At 32.4% G+C, this 16,277-nt stretch overlaps 1 protein-coding gene across 2 annotated transcripts in view; it reads left to right on the top strand.

Moving 5' to 3' along the window:
- LOC129005074 (protein abrupt-like) overlaps nt 1-16,277 on the top strand; it is an 87,253-nt gene that overhangs the window by 5,094 nt on the left and 65,882 nt on the right. For both annotated transcript variants that reach the window (XM_054433866.1, XM_054433865.1), the window contains exon 2: nt 607-840. In XM_054433866.1, coding sequence (XP_054289841.1) covers nt 607-840 — 234 coding nt within the window. The remainder of the gene's footprint in view (nt 1-606; nt 841-16,277) is intronic.

The following is a 16,277-nucleotide window of genomic DNA, read 5'->3' as shown; positions in this document are numbered from 1 at the left end:
TCTGAATATGTTTCGGCGTGCTCTCTGGACGTAAAGTTATAGCATTGACTATAAATCCTTAAGGATTTATAGTCAATGGTTATAGCCTAAGTGTATTGGCTGCCGCCAACTGCAGACTCTCATGGCCTGTAATGACTTTTCCTAATTGGTTTGTTTTTAGTATTGAAATCACTTGTTTATGTTTATGATCTATACTGTCTCTGTTGTAATATTCAAGCTGTGTTAACAAACTAAATTAACTTGTGTTCAACAGTAGGCTACATAGTGCTAGTATCGGTAATCACTATCAAGCGTTGTTTCGTTGTTAGTCACGGTAAATAAAGAAATTTAATTTAAAATTGGTTCCTAAAAGCGAGGGAGAATACTCATTTTAAGATAGGCTACTGTGTATCGAAAAATATTTGCGGTCATTGCTGGGTAACATCGCTTTTGTTCATCATGTGGTGGTATTTATACTTCTTAAAACGCTACTGGATATTTTACCAGTTCATTCTAAAAAACAAATTCTGTATAGGCTTACTTTAAAAATTAATTTAAAATATGTAATCTAGGCATTAATCCTCCTAACAACCATGACACTGAACTATAGTGTGATATATTTTGTAGATGCTCTCACATTACGTTGTCCACTGGGCTGGCTACCAGGCTCATCTGCAGTCTGCATGCTGTGATCAGTTTCTGTCAGAGAAGTTTGTTGATGTCACATTGGCAGTTGATGCTGGTCTGATCAAGTGCCATCGTGTCATATTGAGTGCTGCAAGTGGTTATTTCCATCAACTTCTCTCCCAGCATGATTCTTCACATCCTATCATCTTCATGCGAGACATGCAGTACTGGGAGGTATGTTACGTATATACATAGATAGCAATTTAATTTTGATTATAATGGAATGTGGAATCAAACCATCATTGTGGGTCTTACATGTTTGACCAAATATATTTTGCATACAATCCCCTCATTGAACTGCCATTTATGCTGAGGCTGTGAGGACGGTGCGATGCTAGGTGGAAAAAGGATTACACTCTAAAATATATATGCGTTCCCGGTTATGTTTGAAACGCGTGAGAAAACATCATTTGCCATAGTGAGTGTATAACCGCATGTATGAGTTCGTCAATCTCAAACTTGCATGGTATCAAGGAGCTTTCTAGCAATGCTCTCAATTATTTTAACATGACATAGGTATAGTTTCAAAATTCTATGTAGGGGAACTCGGGGCGGAACGGGATACTTATTGTTTACTTTACCATACACAGTGTAAGGTGTAAAATAAATACGACTTAAAGGTAGAAAACGAAACCTTATTTTATTTAGTACTAAATGGTAACATTACTAAAGGTTAAATTTATTTATTTCATTTTTATTTTTTTATTTTAAATAATGTTTACATATTTCCCGTTTCGCCCCACCCACGGAGCAGAATGGGATTTTCCTGTGGGGTAGAATGGGATATGGGGAATTTAATGAGAAAACATTAAGTGAGAAAAACAAACTAAAAGAAAACTAAAATGTAAATAGACATTTAGTTATAGATTCAAATGTAAAGAAAACAAACTTTGTTTTGGTATATATCTTTATTCTGAAAAGTATTCATTTACATGATTACATCACAATATTAAATTCGTCAACATGAAAGCAATTCAAAATTCATATATTCATCTTTTTCACGACCCACTTCAACGGAAATAACCGCTTCAACTGCTTCTGTCATTGATTCTTCATCTCATTTCTGTTGATCAGTTTTCTGGTATAATTTCTCACACTCTAGAATATTAAGACAACACTTACTTTATATGTTTGCAACAAAAACATAAGTAGAGGCAATATAGTGGTTTAACGTCACTTTAGGCACGTTTTCCCCATAAGAATAACATGGTGAGCTTTTTTTGACCACTTTTTTAAAAATCCAGCTCTCGGCCAATACAAGCCTATATAAATGATCAATACCATTGTATAACTTCATTACTATTTCAAATCCATATCCATTCACATGTATATTCTCAAAATCGAGTGAGGTTTGCACGCGCTCCCGGCTCATGGCGATCTCCCCAATACGTGCTACCCATATAAAATAATGTTACATTTTTTTATTACTTTTTGATTTTTTTATGTTGTAATATTGTTTATAATCAAAAGTTGACACCCACTATGTGTGCTAGAATTTCAACCGTTGTGCCGTATCTCAAGCCGTTTTCGAGATATAAGCGTTTTTAGACAGTTTTACGGACTTAGACGATTTTTCATGGTAAATTTTATTTGTACCCATATAAAATAATGTTAAATTTTTTTTTTACTTTTTGATTTTTTTATGTTGTGATATTGTTTGTTATCAAAAGTTGACACCCACTATGTGTGCCAGAATTTCAACCGTTTTGCCGTATCTCAAGCCGTTTTCGAGATATAAGCGTTTTTAGACAGTTTTATGGACTTAGACGATTTTTCATGGTAAATTTTATTTGTACCCATATAAAATAATGTTAAATTTTTTTTACTTTTTGATTTTTTTATGTTGTAATATTGTTTGTTATCAAAAGTTGACACCCACTATGTGTGCCAGAAGTTCAACCGTTTTGCAGTATCTCAAGCCGTTTTCGAGATATAAGCGTTTTTAGATAGTTTTACGAGCACTGCCACAAGGGCCAAGTGAAGCGGTCACAAGACTGGGGAATCCCCAGGTGGTGACGTCACCGGGGACGAGTCTATATATAGAAGTGGCATCCGGGTGATATTTCATTCTCGAGCGTGATGCCGACCTGTCAACACTGCTCCGCCTCGCTGTCCAAGAAGAGCAATTTGGTCCGCCACTACAAGTTAGTACATCAAATGAAGGTGAAACTGTGCAAGGTATGTGATTTAATCTGTGATGATAATGTGGTTCTAAAATCGCATATATTACAAAGTCATAAGAATTGTAATTTTTGTAAGAAAAATGTGGTTGGTCATTTTAAAAGACATATCAATTCTTGCAATAATTGTCCATACACAATGATAAAATTTGTTGGTGAATCGATTAGAGCTGACCTAGAAAGTGCTCTGAAGTCTTGTCCTCTGCCAATAAAATGGACTTTAGTTAGGAGAATCAAATTTATAAAATATTCAATGGATCAAAATGGAAAATTAGTTAATGAAAAAGAATGTATTGCAGATTTTAGAAGCCTTACTACCTTAACTATTGAGAAGAGAGATTTATAGTCTCAAATTCAAAATGCACTTTTAAAGATTGATACATCTATACACAAATATCAAGCCCAAGGCAGTGGATGGATTTATGACCATACTAAATATTGGCAGTTACATGTTTACAAGTATAAGCCCCTAACTCCAAAGTCATACATTCCAACACAAGAGAGTATTAAATCGAAACATGCAGTTTTAAATATAAAAAAACACAGATAATAAATGCTTTCTTTGGTCGATATTAGCAGCTTTATATCCAAGGAATGCTAAAAATGAAAATGCTAATAGAGTCTCCAATTATGTACCCTATGAAAATCTGTTGAATATGACAAACATAAAGTATCCTGTGAAAATATCTGATATAGATAAATTTGAAAGACAGAATAATATAAGTGTTAATGTATTTGGAGTTGAATATGATAAATTTATATATCCATTAAGAACAACCAAACTAAATAGTATTACTCACATCGATTTATTATTATTACAAGAAGGTCGTAAATCACATTACTGTTTGTTTAATTCGTGATTTTGATAAGTTAATGTTCCACTCTACAAAATACAATTGTAAGAAGCATTTTTGCAAGTTGTGTTTGCAACATTTTTACACTAATGATAAATTAGAACGTCACACAACATACTGTAAAAACTTTGATGCCCAACGAGTGGAAATGTCTAAACAAGATACATTACAATTTAAAAATTATAAATATCAACTTAAAGCCCCTTTTGTAATTTATGCAGATTTTGAGTGCTTTATAAACTCAAACAACCATACTCCATCTGGATTTGCATTTGTTGTAGTGAGAGATTCTAAGATTATTTCTGAAGAGTTATATAGTGGTGCAAACGTTATGGATGTTTTTTTCAAAAGGTTGTTTGAGACTTATGACTTCATTAAACGTCAAATGTCAATATACATTCCCCTTGTAATGACTCCTGAGCAAGAGGTATCTTTCAAAAACTCAACACATTGTCATATTTGTGAAAAGCCCCTATATTTTGATAGGGTGCGAGATCATTGTCATTCATCTGGCCGATACCGTGGAGCTGCCCACAATGATGGTGGAGCTGCAATCCCAATATTCTTCCATAACTTGAAAAATTATGATGGACATTTAATAATGCAACACTTGGGAAAATATGCAAAGTTAGATCGTAAATTAAATTGCATAGCCAAGGATATGGAAAAGTACATTTCATTTTCAGTTGATGATTTAGTATTTTTGGATTCCTATAACTTTCTGTCCCTTCCATTATACAAATTAGCTTCCAATTTAAATACATTTAGATTCATAGACAATCCACTACTACAACGTAAAGGCGTATTTCCCTATGAATATATGACGGGACCAGATAAGTTTGCAGAGTCTCTACCCCCCATTGAAGCATTCTATAGTACTCTAACTAAAGAACATATCTCCCCCATCGAATATGAACATGCAAAACATGTCTAGACCCATTTTAATATAAACAATTTACAAGAATATCATGATTTATATCTTAAAACAGATGTATTGCTGTTGGCTGATGTGTTTGAGACATTTAGAGACCTGTGTTTAAAGGATTATAAACTTGACCCCGTACATATGTATTCACTTCTAGGCTAGGCATATTAGGAATATAAGTGGCAGTTAGCGGAAAGTTTAGGTACAGTCCTAATCACCATTGTTCTTTATGTTTTTTGGGTCGCTGAACACGAATATGAGGTTTGCTGACAGATATTATGCCCGGAACATTGTTTTTTTTTACGAAAAAAGTCAAAATTCGGGTATTTTTTTAGGTTTTTGGGCTAAATCTTGGTGTAAATGGGTTTTCTGAAAATACCCGGGTTTGTAAAACTAAAGAGCATAAAATTTACTACAAGTTTTATATATAACACTTGTTTCTGCGACAAACCGTTACGTCACTAGAGCACACTAAAAATAGGTAAAAATACCAAAAATGTAAATAAACGCTAAATTGTGCCGTTTTACATTTAGTCAGAGAAATATAGGACATGACTTTAAAAAAATTGCATGAAAACGTTTTATGGTTTTCTTTTGTAGTGTTGGGTCTGCAGAGTGACATACTAAAAGTTGCCAAAAATCGGTCCACAGGAAACCACCTAAAATCACGATTAAAAATGGCGGCTTTTCCCAACATTGGTCAAGTTTGAAAATAGATACCACATGCATTCTTTGTTTAAAATTCTTTGAGATATTGAATTGGGACGGCCACCGATGTTTATTGGGTGGTTAGTACTTCATTTCAATAGCAAACTCATTTTTGGCTGCCATCTTGGATCCGCCATATTGGATATAGATAAAAATATGTAAAAGTAATGATAACGTTGTGACACATCATTACAAACTAGATTTTCACGCTGATGTCAATGCCGAAATCCGTTTTTAAATATCTTTTTACGTTTTGAAGATATATTCAAACGAAAACTCTTCCCCATACATTTCTTATGGACGTTTCGTACTTCCGTAGATTTTTTAAGATAATTTTTCTTACATCTCCAGTTCTGATCAACGCTTGCAGTTCAGTCTAGCCTTTAAACATTCTGTGATGTAAGGGCTTTCATTTGACCTATTGATCATTCAAATCGAACAAGTTAGAGACGAGCTACAATCCTAAAAACAATATTAAATTTAACTTTTGTTATTAAAAGATTTATATCTTGAGTTGATTTTGAATTACTTAGTAAATGGTTGGCTTTAATTTTATTAATCACTATATAAATCACTATATAAAATCTTACAAATCTAAAATGAGTCGTGGACTTTCATTTAACATTAAATTATTTTTTTTTATAAATTTGTCTTTAGTTTAAGACATATATATATATACCCAATTATAAATAACAATCAATAAGTAATCTTTAGCTAAAATAAAACTCAATACTTTGATGAATTATTTAAGATCATAAAGAGTTTTGGAAGTTATTTATAATTGGGGATATATGTATTTAACTAAAGACAAATTTCAAAATAAAAATTATTTTATGTTAAAAGAAGGCACACGGCTTATTTTAAAGTTGTCAGATTTTATTAAATGATTAATCAAAATAAAGCCAAACATTAAATGAGTAATTTGAGACCACAAATAACTTGGTGACATATTAACAACCCGAGATATAAATCTTTGAATAAAAAAAGATTTATAAAAAGTTAAATTTAATATTGTCTTGAGGATCGTAGCTCGTCTCTAACTTGTTCGATTTAAATGATCAATAGGTCAAATGAAAGCCCTTACATCACAGAATATTTAAAGGCTAGACTGAACTGCAAGCGTTGATCAGAACTGGAGATGTAAGAAAAATTATCTTAAAAAATCTACGGAAGTACGAAACGTCCATAAGAAATGTATGGGGAAGAGTTTTCGTTTGAATATATCTTCAAAACGTAAAAAGATATTTAAAAACGGATTTCGGCATTGACATCAGCGTGAAAATCTAGTTTGTAATGATGTGTCACAACGTTATCATTACTTTTACATATTTTTATCTATATCCAATATGGCGGATCCAAGATGGCAGCCAAAAATGAGTTTGCTATTGAAATGAAGTACTAACCACCCAATAAACATCGGTGGCCGTCCCAATTCAATATCTCAAAGAATTTTAAACAAAGAATGCATGTGGTATCTTTTTTTCAAACTTTACCAATGTTGGGAAAAGCCGCCTTTTTTAATCGTGATTTTAGGTGGTTTTCTGTGGACCGATTTTTGGCAACTTTTAGTATGTCACTCTGCAGACCCAACACTACAAAAGAAAACCATAAAACGTTTTCATGAAATTTTTTTAAAGTCATGTCCTATATTTCTCTGACTAAGTGTAAAACGGCACAATTTAGCGTTTATTTACATTTTTTGTATTTTTACCTATTTTTAGTGTGCTCTAGTGACGTAACGGTTTGTCGTAGAAACAAGTGTTATATATGAAACTTGTAGTAAATTTTATGCTCTTTAGTTTTACAAACCCGGGTATTTTCAGAAAACCCATTTACACCAAGATTTAGCCCAAAAACCTAAAAAAATACCCGAATTTTGACTTTTTTCGTAAAAAAAACAATGTTCCGGGCATAATATCTGTCAGCAAACCTCATATTCGTGTTCAGCGACCCAAAAAGTATAAAGAAAAGTGGTGATTAGGACTGTACCTAAACTTTCCTTTAATTTTCCTAAGATGCCTAGCCTATTCCAGGACTAACATGGGAGGCCTGTCTTAGAATGACTGGTATAAAATTACAATTATTTCAAGATATTGACATGCATTTGTTCATAGAAAGTGCGATCAGAGGAGGAGTCAGTATGATTTCTACACGTTACGCTAATAATAAATAATATAATAATATAATAATAATAAATATAAAGCCAATAATAGATATATGGGCGAACATTATGATTCCAATCAAGAGAGTGTGTATTTAATATATTTAGATTGTAACTCGCTATACTCCACAGCTATGTGCGAGCCACTGCCTGTGGATAAATTCCGTTGGACTAATGAGATAGACTACAAATATAATCAAAATGATGAGTTTGGATACATTTTAGAAGTTGATTTAAAATATGATAAAAGCTTACATGATTTACATAATGACTATCCATTAGCACCAGAGAAAATGAATGGCAAATTAATACCTAATTTAAATGACAAAACTAAATATATTTTACATTATAAAGCATTACAAAAATATGAGGAATTGGGTTTGACTGTTAAAATATACCATAGAATTTTAAAATTTAGACAATCTAAATGGCTTGCACCCTATATTAATTTTAATATTGAAAAACGAAAAAGTGCTAAAAATGATTTCGAAAAAGACTTTTACAAATTGTTAAATAATAGTCTCTTTGGTCGAACAATTATGAATCAACGCAAGTTTCGTGATATATATCTCAAGGATGAGTCACTATTAACAAAATATGTCACTAATCCAAGGTTTGACTGTAGCAAAAAGTTCGATAACAATTTACATGCTATACATTTAAATAAATTAGTTGTAAAGTTTAATAAACCAATATATTTAGGAATGACAATTTTGGATATTAGTAAAGTAATAATGTATGATTTCCACTATAATTATATGTCAAAATTTAAGAACAAAAAATTTCTTATGACAGATACAGATTCTTTAATGTATTCTATAGTTACAGAGGACTTTTACAAGGAAATAGAATGTGACTTGCACTATTTTGATACCTCTGGGTATAGTAAAAACCATTTCTTATACTCTGATAAAAATAAAAAAGTTACTGGCAAGTTTAAAGACGAATTAGATGGTCATATTATGTGTGAATATTGTGGTTTAAGACCAAAGTTATATTCTTACATTCCTCTAAAATGGTTATACGAAGAAGACAAATAAGCTTTAGAGGTGAAGAAAGCTAAGGGAGCTGATGGTGCTACAGTAAAACATCTCCTCAGACATCAACATTATTTGAACTGTCTTGCAACTGGGCAAGATTACTACGAGAATGTGACGAGAATTAAATCTACAAATCATCATCTTCAAACCTTGACCATGAACAAGAAAGTACTATCATTTGACGACGACAAGAGGTTTATTCTGGAAGATGGCATCAATACTCTTGCTCTTGGTCATTATAAAATTGATCAAACATAGATTGTATGTGTAGATATAAAATAAATGCAAATGTTAAAAAACTTTCATAGATAAAAGTCTTTTATTTATTTACCCTTACCATCCTCTTGATAGAATTGGTCAAACATAAATCTATATTTGCCATTATTCTTTGACCTTTCTTTGTCTATTACAAAAAAGCCATATTTAGTTTTATCCCAACATTGATGACAGAGATTTTTAAATTGGTCAAATGAAAAATCATTACCAACATGATTGTGATATACATGTTTTAAATTTTAATCATCTTGTTTGAATAATATTAGGAAATTTACATTATCACGTAAATGTTTGTGTACTTTGCTGTAAGATTGACACAAGTAAAAACAGTTAATATTTTTATGTCGACCCATTGAAAAAAATTGTGTAATATTTGGTCTATTTATGTCATCAAATACAACAACTGACTGTGATTTTACATCATTTGGTGTGATTTCACAGTCAGTAAACGTGTGTAATTTCACTTCATCACACAAACTAAATATGTCAATTATTTTTTTATATTTTTCTTGTTCTAAAGATTTAGATATTAAATATAAGTTTTCAAATTTTAATCCTTCCTTTCTTACAATTAAATTATAAATTACAACCGTCTTCCCACTTCCACTTGGACCACAAATAACACATCGAATATTGGTAGGAAATAGACCCAACTTCTTTGGTATATTTTCCTTGGTATGTACTATTTTAAATTTGTGTTTTTGTTGAATAAAAGACATTTTTTATATAATAAAAATGGTAAAAAATGTCAATAAGAAAACATGTAAAAAGGGCAAAGGTTTATTCCTAAAGCCTTACAGGGGTCGAGGGTTATTGAATACTCTTATAAATAACCTTCCATTCCCACTTCACATACCATCATATCGGTACTGTGGACCTGGAACGAATATTCGTGAGAATTTAGCTAAAAATGTACCTCCAAAAAATAAACTAGACTCTTATTGTAAAGAGCATGACATATTCTACATGAATAATCCTGATACCGCTGCTCGGAACAAAGCAGACATGAGATTAGCAGATTTAGCTTGGACAAGAGTTACGGCCAAGGACGCAAATCTCGCTGAAAAAGCTGCTGCTTATGCAGTGACAAATTTGATGAAGGCAAAAGCAAAAATGGGAATGGGATTAAAATTTAATAAAAAAGATGGACAACTACCAGCTGTTAGAGGCCGCAAAAGACGTGCCTCACTTCAGGGGGGTGTACCTAAAAAACGAGCTAAAAAATCTAACACCAAGAGTAAAAGAGTGTGGAATAGTTAACTTAGACAGTTCATCTGGCACACATTGGACAGCATATCGTAAAAATAAAGATATTGTAATTTATTTTGACCCATTTGGAATCCAACCTCCAAAAGAAGTAATTAAATATTTTGAGGGATATAAAATATTCTATACAACTGATCAAATACAAGATTTAAATAGTTCTATTTGTGGAATTTTATGTTTATCATTCATAAAAAATTTTTGTTTATAAAAATGGATTCATTTACTATAACATTTTCGGGTACAGAGCCAGAGCTTAAGTCAGTGTTCTTTCCTCCCATAGAATTAAATGATGATTATGTAATTGGATTAGTAGATTTTCAAAGTTATAATTCTATATTTAATGTTAAAAAAACTCTAAATACTTTAACATATTACAAAGTAGAGAAAAAAACATTGCCAAAGGGAGAGATCTCAGTTGATGATTTAAACCAGTTATTAAATGGTAAACTTAAAGTTATAATAGATAAAAATGGAGAAGCATTAATTAATACTAAATCCAAACTTTTATTCAAAGGGCTTATTCCAAAATTAAATCAACTTAAAGGCAACAAATTAACCATTGGAGAAGGTGATGATGTTTTCTATTATGACCACAATGCTCCAGTTACAATAGAAATTTCTGAAGGAACATATGAGGTGGTTGAGCTTGCAAAGGAAATTCAAAAGCAAATCCCCGACTTTTTCCGTACAGCTAATAATAAAACTATGAAAGCAACACTACTTTCTAGTCATGTGTTTGATTTTACAAAACCATGTTTAGGGTCTATTTTATTGGGATTTAAAGGTGTTTCTACTCCTGGTGTTCAGTTTGAATCTACAAATAAAATAAACATTAATAATGTAAATGTGATTAGAGTAAAATGTAATATTGCAAACGGGTCCTATTTAAACGGCAACAAATCACACACCATACATAGCTTTTATCCAGAAGCTCCTCCTGGCTACAAAATTATTGAAGTTCCAAGAAATATTATATATTTTCCTGTAAATAAGAGAAGTTTAGATGTTGTCAGTATTACATTTGTCGATCAACACGACAAGGCAATTGACTTTAATGGAGAAGAAACTACAATTACTTGTCATATAAAAAAGATATGAGAATTTATAAGAATTTATCTATAAGTGTGCAAAATGCTAGGTTCCTAAAGTCAATAGGACTAAAGTTAAAATTTTCTATTAATAAAAATGGAAGATTTTCTAGACGTTACAGGGAAATCCCAATTCGACGATAGTGTGGTTAAAATTACAAATCACTCCTATGTTCCTCACAACACTTTAGCAATAAATAATTCTGATGAAATTCGAATATGTATTAATAATCAAGATTTGCTAACTCTCCCATGTAGGAGTTATCTGTATATTAAGGGAGAAATTGAAAATCATGATAAAGGTCATTTTATAAATAATGCATTTGCGTTCTTATTTGATGAAATTAGATACAAAGTCGCAGGTAAAGAAATAGACATTGTAAGAAACCCAGGAATTTCTAGTCTTATGAAAATATTGAGCTCTTACAATAAAACTACTAAATTGTCAAATGTGGCATTTGATTCTGACACAAATTTAAAAGAGTTCCATAAAGTTGGTAAGTTTAGTACATGTTTGCCATTAGAGCTGTTAATGGGTGTATTTGAGGATTTTAATAAGGTATTAGTAAATGTCAAACAAGAATTGGTGTTGAAAAGATCCAAAAATGATTTGAATTGTATATTAACAACCACTAGTGCTCCAGCCAGTGGCACTGCTGATACAATTCCTAAAATTACACTTAACTCAATTCAATGGGTGATGCCACATGTGATACCATCAGATGGGGAGAAGTTACAATTACAAAAGATGTTATTGCAAAAAAAAATTGGCAAATTGCATTTAGAAGTTTAGAGCTGCATGAACTTCCATCATATCCCAATACCACAAGACATACATGGTCAGTAAAGACCTCTTCAAGTTTGGAGAAGCCTAGGTATATTATATTTGGTTTTCAAACAGCTAGGGATAATAGTGCACGAAAAAGAACTGATGAATTTGATCACTGTAAGTTAAAAAATCTCAAAGGATTTCTAAACTCTGAATATTATCCTTTTAGTGATTTAAATCTCGACTTTGAAAATGGAGATGTCTCTAAAGCTTATGAGATGTTTATGAGGTTCAGAGAGACTTACTATAATACTATCCCAGATCCTATGATTAGTAGGGCTGAGTTTATGAAGAAATATCCACTAATTGTAATAGACTGTTCTAGACAGAACGAAACAGTGAAGGAAGGAATTGTTGATATTAAATTAGAGATTGAAACTGCAGAAAATGTGCCAGCAAATACATCTGCATATTGTTTGATAATACATGATAAAGTGTTTGAGTACAATCCTTTGTCAAATGTGATAAATAAAATGTAAATAAAAGATGAAAAACATTCAACAAGAATTGGTTGACTCTGCAAATCAAATAAGAGAGAAATATAGAGCTTTAAAACGTGGCAAGTTTCTAGAGGCTGAAGAGAGGTTCCAAACATTCCAACCTTTAATAGAGCCATTACAAGAATTAAAAAAATCGCATCTATTGGTAAAACTGAGAGACCTCGAATGGAGATTCTCCCAATGACTCCATCTAGAATACCAATAATACCAAGATTACAACCATTACAACCATTACAACCATCAACCCCACATAAATTAGATTTTGGTCTTTTAGCATCAGACTATTTAGGAAATTACCTCAGTAAAAGTAGTATGACAGACACTACATATGGTATTAGACGAGAAGCAAATAAATTTTTTATTGGAAATAAGGAAGTTGATATTGCCAATGATGATGTTACAGTTGCAAATAAAACCTACAAGGGGACAAAAGGTTTGTGGCAGTTGTTAACTTTAAAAGAACCTGAGGATTATACTAAGGTTGATTTGCAAAATTATAAAGACATTTTAGAAGCTACAAATGGACATTTAAAGAGTTACAAAGATGGTGCACCAATTTCAAGTAATAGACATACTAAATCTAATATATAAAATTCTCGTGTCACAGTGTTTGTCTGCAAACTCCTCCAGAACGACTTCACCGATCGTTATGAAATTTGGTGTGTAAATTCTGTAGGTATGCGAATCGGACGTAAACTATTTCCCGTTTCGAAATTCTTAAAAGGGCTCCGCCCCAGTGGCTTTGGAGTTTCCCATGTTAACCTTATGAGAAATGGAATTAATGAATCTTAACAGCTGTTTCAATTAAACAAGTTGGTTCTGTTCTATGATGTTCAATAGCATTAAAGTTACAAGGATTACCAACAGGGTGCAGCACTATTATTTATTTTACATTTATGACAACAGCTAATTTGCAACCAAAAGGTGAGTGAGCGTAGCGAACGAACTTCAACCTGGAGGCGAGTTAGCGTAGCGAACGAGCTAACCTGAAGGCAAGTGAGCGCAGCGAACGAGCTCCAACCTAAAGGTGAGTGAGCGTAGCGAACGAGCTCCAACCCAAAGGTGAGTGAGCGTAGCGAACGAACTTCAACCTGGAGGCGAGTTAGCGTAGCGAACGAGCTAACCTGAAGGCAAGTGAGCGCAGCGAACGAGCTCCAACCTAAAGGTGAGTGAGCGTAGCGAACGAGCTCCAACCCAAAGGTGAGTGAGCGTAGCGAACGAACTTCAACCAGGACGTGATTGAGCGATGCGAACGAGATCATCTTGAAAATTAAACGTAACGGTACTTTCTTTCCATCGGTCTGTCTTAGGGGAAACCTATAACTTAGGCGATACGAAGTTCGCCGGGTCAGCTAGTATCTTAATATAATTAAACCTCTTTTTAAATCTGTTGGTGAAGGTTTGAGACAAGTGACTGGTATTAAAATAGACTATATTTATTGGGATGATCCTAATGAGCTTGTAGATAGGTTAAGACTTCTTTGGCTAAGTCGCCAAGCCGGTAACTCAGGAGTGGATAATGAAATAGATTCCATTATTGAGGAATTGAGAGAAAGTGGTATTATTTATTAAATAAAAATATGTTTCTAGATAAATTTTATCATTTATATAATCCATATAATAAGCCTGCAGAATCCAGGGCTAGAAGTGAACCTACTTTAAATTTAAAAGACGATAGTTGGAATTGTTTAAACCGTAAAATTGGTAATGTTAAAGATGGGGAGTTTGTAGATGATGAATCAACTTTGGGACAGACATTAACTAGAAAAGGTGATGTCTTTTTACAAGGTAAAACTAAATATGAGTTTTTAGAATCTAAGAATAAAAATTGGAATGCTAAAAAACAGAAAATTACTAATGTGGAAAAGGGTGAAAGTTTAGATGATGTGCCCACTTTACAACAGACTTTAATACGTAAAGACGGTGGTACATTTGTACAAGACAATAATAATTATGAATTTTTAGAATCAGAGAATGGTGTTTGGAATGCTAAGAAACGGAAAATTACTAATGTGGAAAAGGGTGAAAGTTTAAATGATGTGCCCACTTTACAACAGACTTTAATACGAAAAGAAGATGGTAAATTTGTACAAGACGATAATAATTATGAATTTTTAGAATCAGAGAATGGTGTTTGGAATGCTAAGAAACAGAAACTTAGCAATTTGATAGAAGGTACAGATAGTAAGGATGCTGTGAATGTTTCACAAGTTCCAAAAATGGAAGCAGGCTATTGGGATTTTAATAATAAAAGGTTAGTACGTGTTAAACCTGCCATTGATGACACTGACTGTGTTACAAAAGAACAGACTATAACTTTTGATAAAAAAGAAAAATGTTGGGATGCCAAAACAATATATAAGAAATCTACCAATGGGGGAATATTTAGATGATATTTGTTTAATGTCACAAGCTATGTATTATGACGGATCAAAATTTGTATATGGAGGAAGAAAATTTAATTTGATGGAATACAATCCTGATTTATTAGTTGCTGACCCCACATCTTTGAGCGGATTTAAGTATATAGATAATAGACCATATATACCAGAAAACTATGTATTTAAAAGAATGGAAGATAATCTATTGATTGGGGCTAATGGTAATATATTTACAGTACAAGGAAAGAGTGATGTTATAAAAAATGAATGAAATTGCATACGAACTTCATAAGCCTGCAAGAAAGAATTTCATTAGAAGATCTTTTAAAGTATTAGGTATAAACGAAACCGTACAAATAGATTTAATTGTTATGCAAAACTATGCTAGAGAGAATTCTGGCAATAAATATATTTTAACTTTAATAGATACATTTTCTAAAAAAGCTTATGCTGCTCCGCTAAAGAATAAGACAGGGTTGGTGGTTACAGAAGCCATTAAAACCATTCTACCAAAGGGGGTTAAAAACATTCAATCTGACAATGGAAAAGAATTGTTTAATCAATATTTTAGCAAACTAATGAAAAAATTAAATATTAATCACTATCACACATTTTCTACAACTAAGGCTGCAATTGTGGAGAGGTTCCAAAGAACTTTAAAGAATTGGTTATATAGGGAATTTAGTGCTCAGGGGAGTTATAAATGGTTGGATTTACTTCCAAAGTTAATTCGAAAATATAATAATAAGGTGCATAGATCTATAGGTATGAAGCCTAACCAAGTAAATATTAAGAATAGTAAATATGTGCATGAGAGGTTGACTTCTTAAGTAGTGCAAGTTAAAAAGCCAAGATATAAGGTAGGTGATAGTGTGAGGATTTCTAAGTATAAACATGTTTTTAGTAAAGGATATACCCCAAATTGGACAGGGGAGCTATTTACAATAGCAGAAGTTAAGAATACAAAGCCTGTGACTTATATCTTGAAAGATGAAAATGGTAATATAATCAGAGGAGGATTCTATACAGAGGAGTTGTTAAAGACCAAGTATAAAGTACATGTATTTAGTAGAGAAGGTAATTAGGAGAAAGGGTGATTTATTGTATGTCAAATGGCTTGGGTTCCCAAGTAGCCAGAACTCGCCCAAGTTCGCGTACAAACCTCGCACTGTCAAGTTGATGATTTTGAGAATATACATGTGAATGCATGTGGATTTGAAATAGTAATGGAGTTGTACAATGGTATTGAACATTTATATAGGCTTGTATAGGCCGAGAGCTGGATTTTTAAAAAAGTGGTCAAATAAAGCTCACCATGTTATTCTTATGGGGAAAACGTGCCTAAAGTGACGTTAAACCACTATATTGCCTCTACTAACATATTGGGGTAGAACGGGATACCA

The sequence above is a fragment of the Macrosteles quadrilineatus genome, unplaced genomic scaffold, assembly GCF_028750875.1.
Source record: "Macrosteles quadrilineatus isolate MER2022 unplaced genomic scaffold, UCM_ALF_1.0 Scaffold_15__1_contigs__length_3749704, whole genome shotgun sequence".
Lineage (NCBI taxonomy): Eukaryota > Metazoa > Arthropoda > Insecta > Hemiptera > Cicadellidae > Macrosteles > Macrosteles quadrilineatus.
The sequence above is the reverse complement of the archived record's forward strand: the minus strand, read 5'-3'. Positions and strand labels throughout refer to the sequence as shown.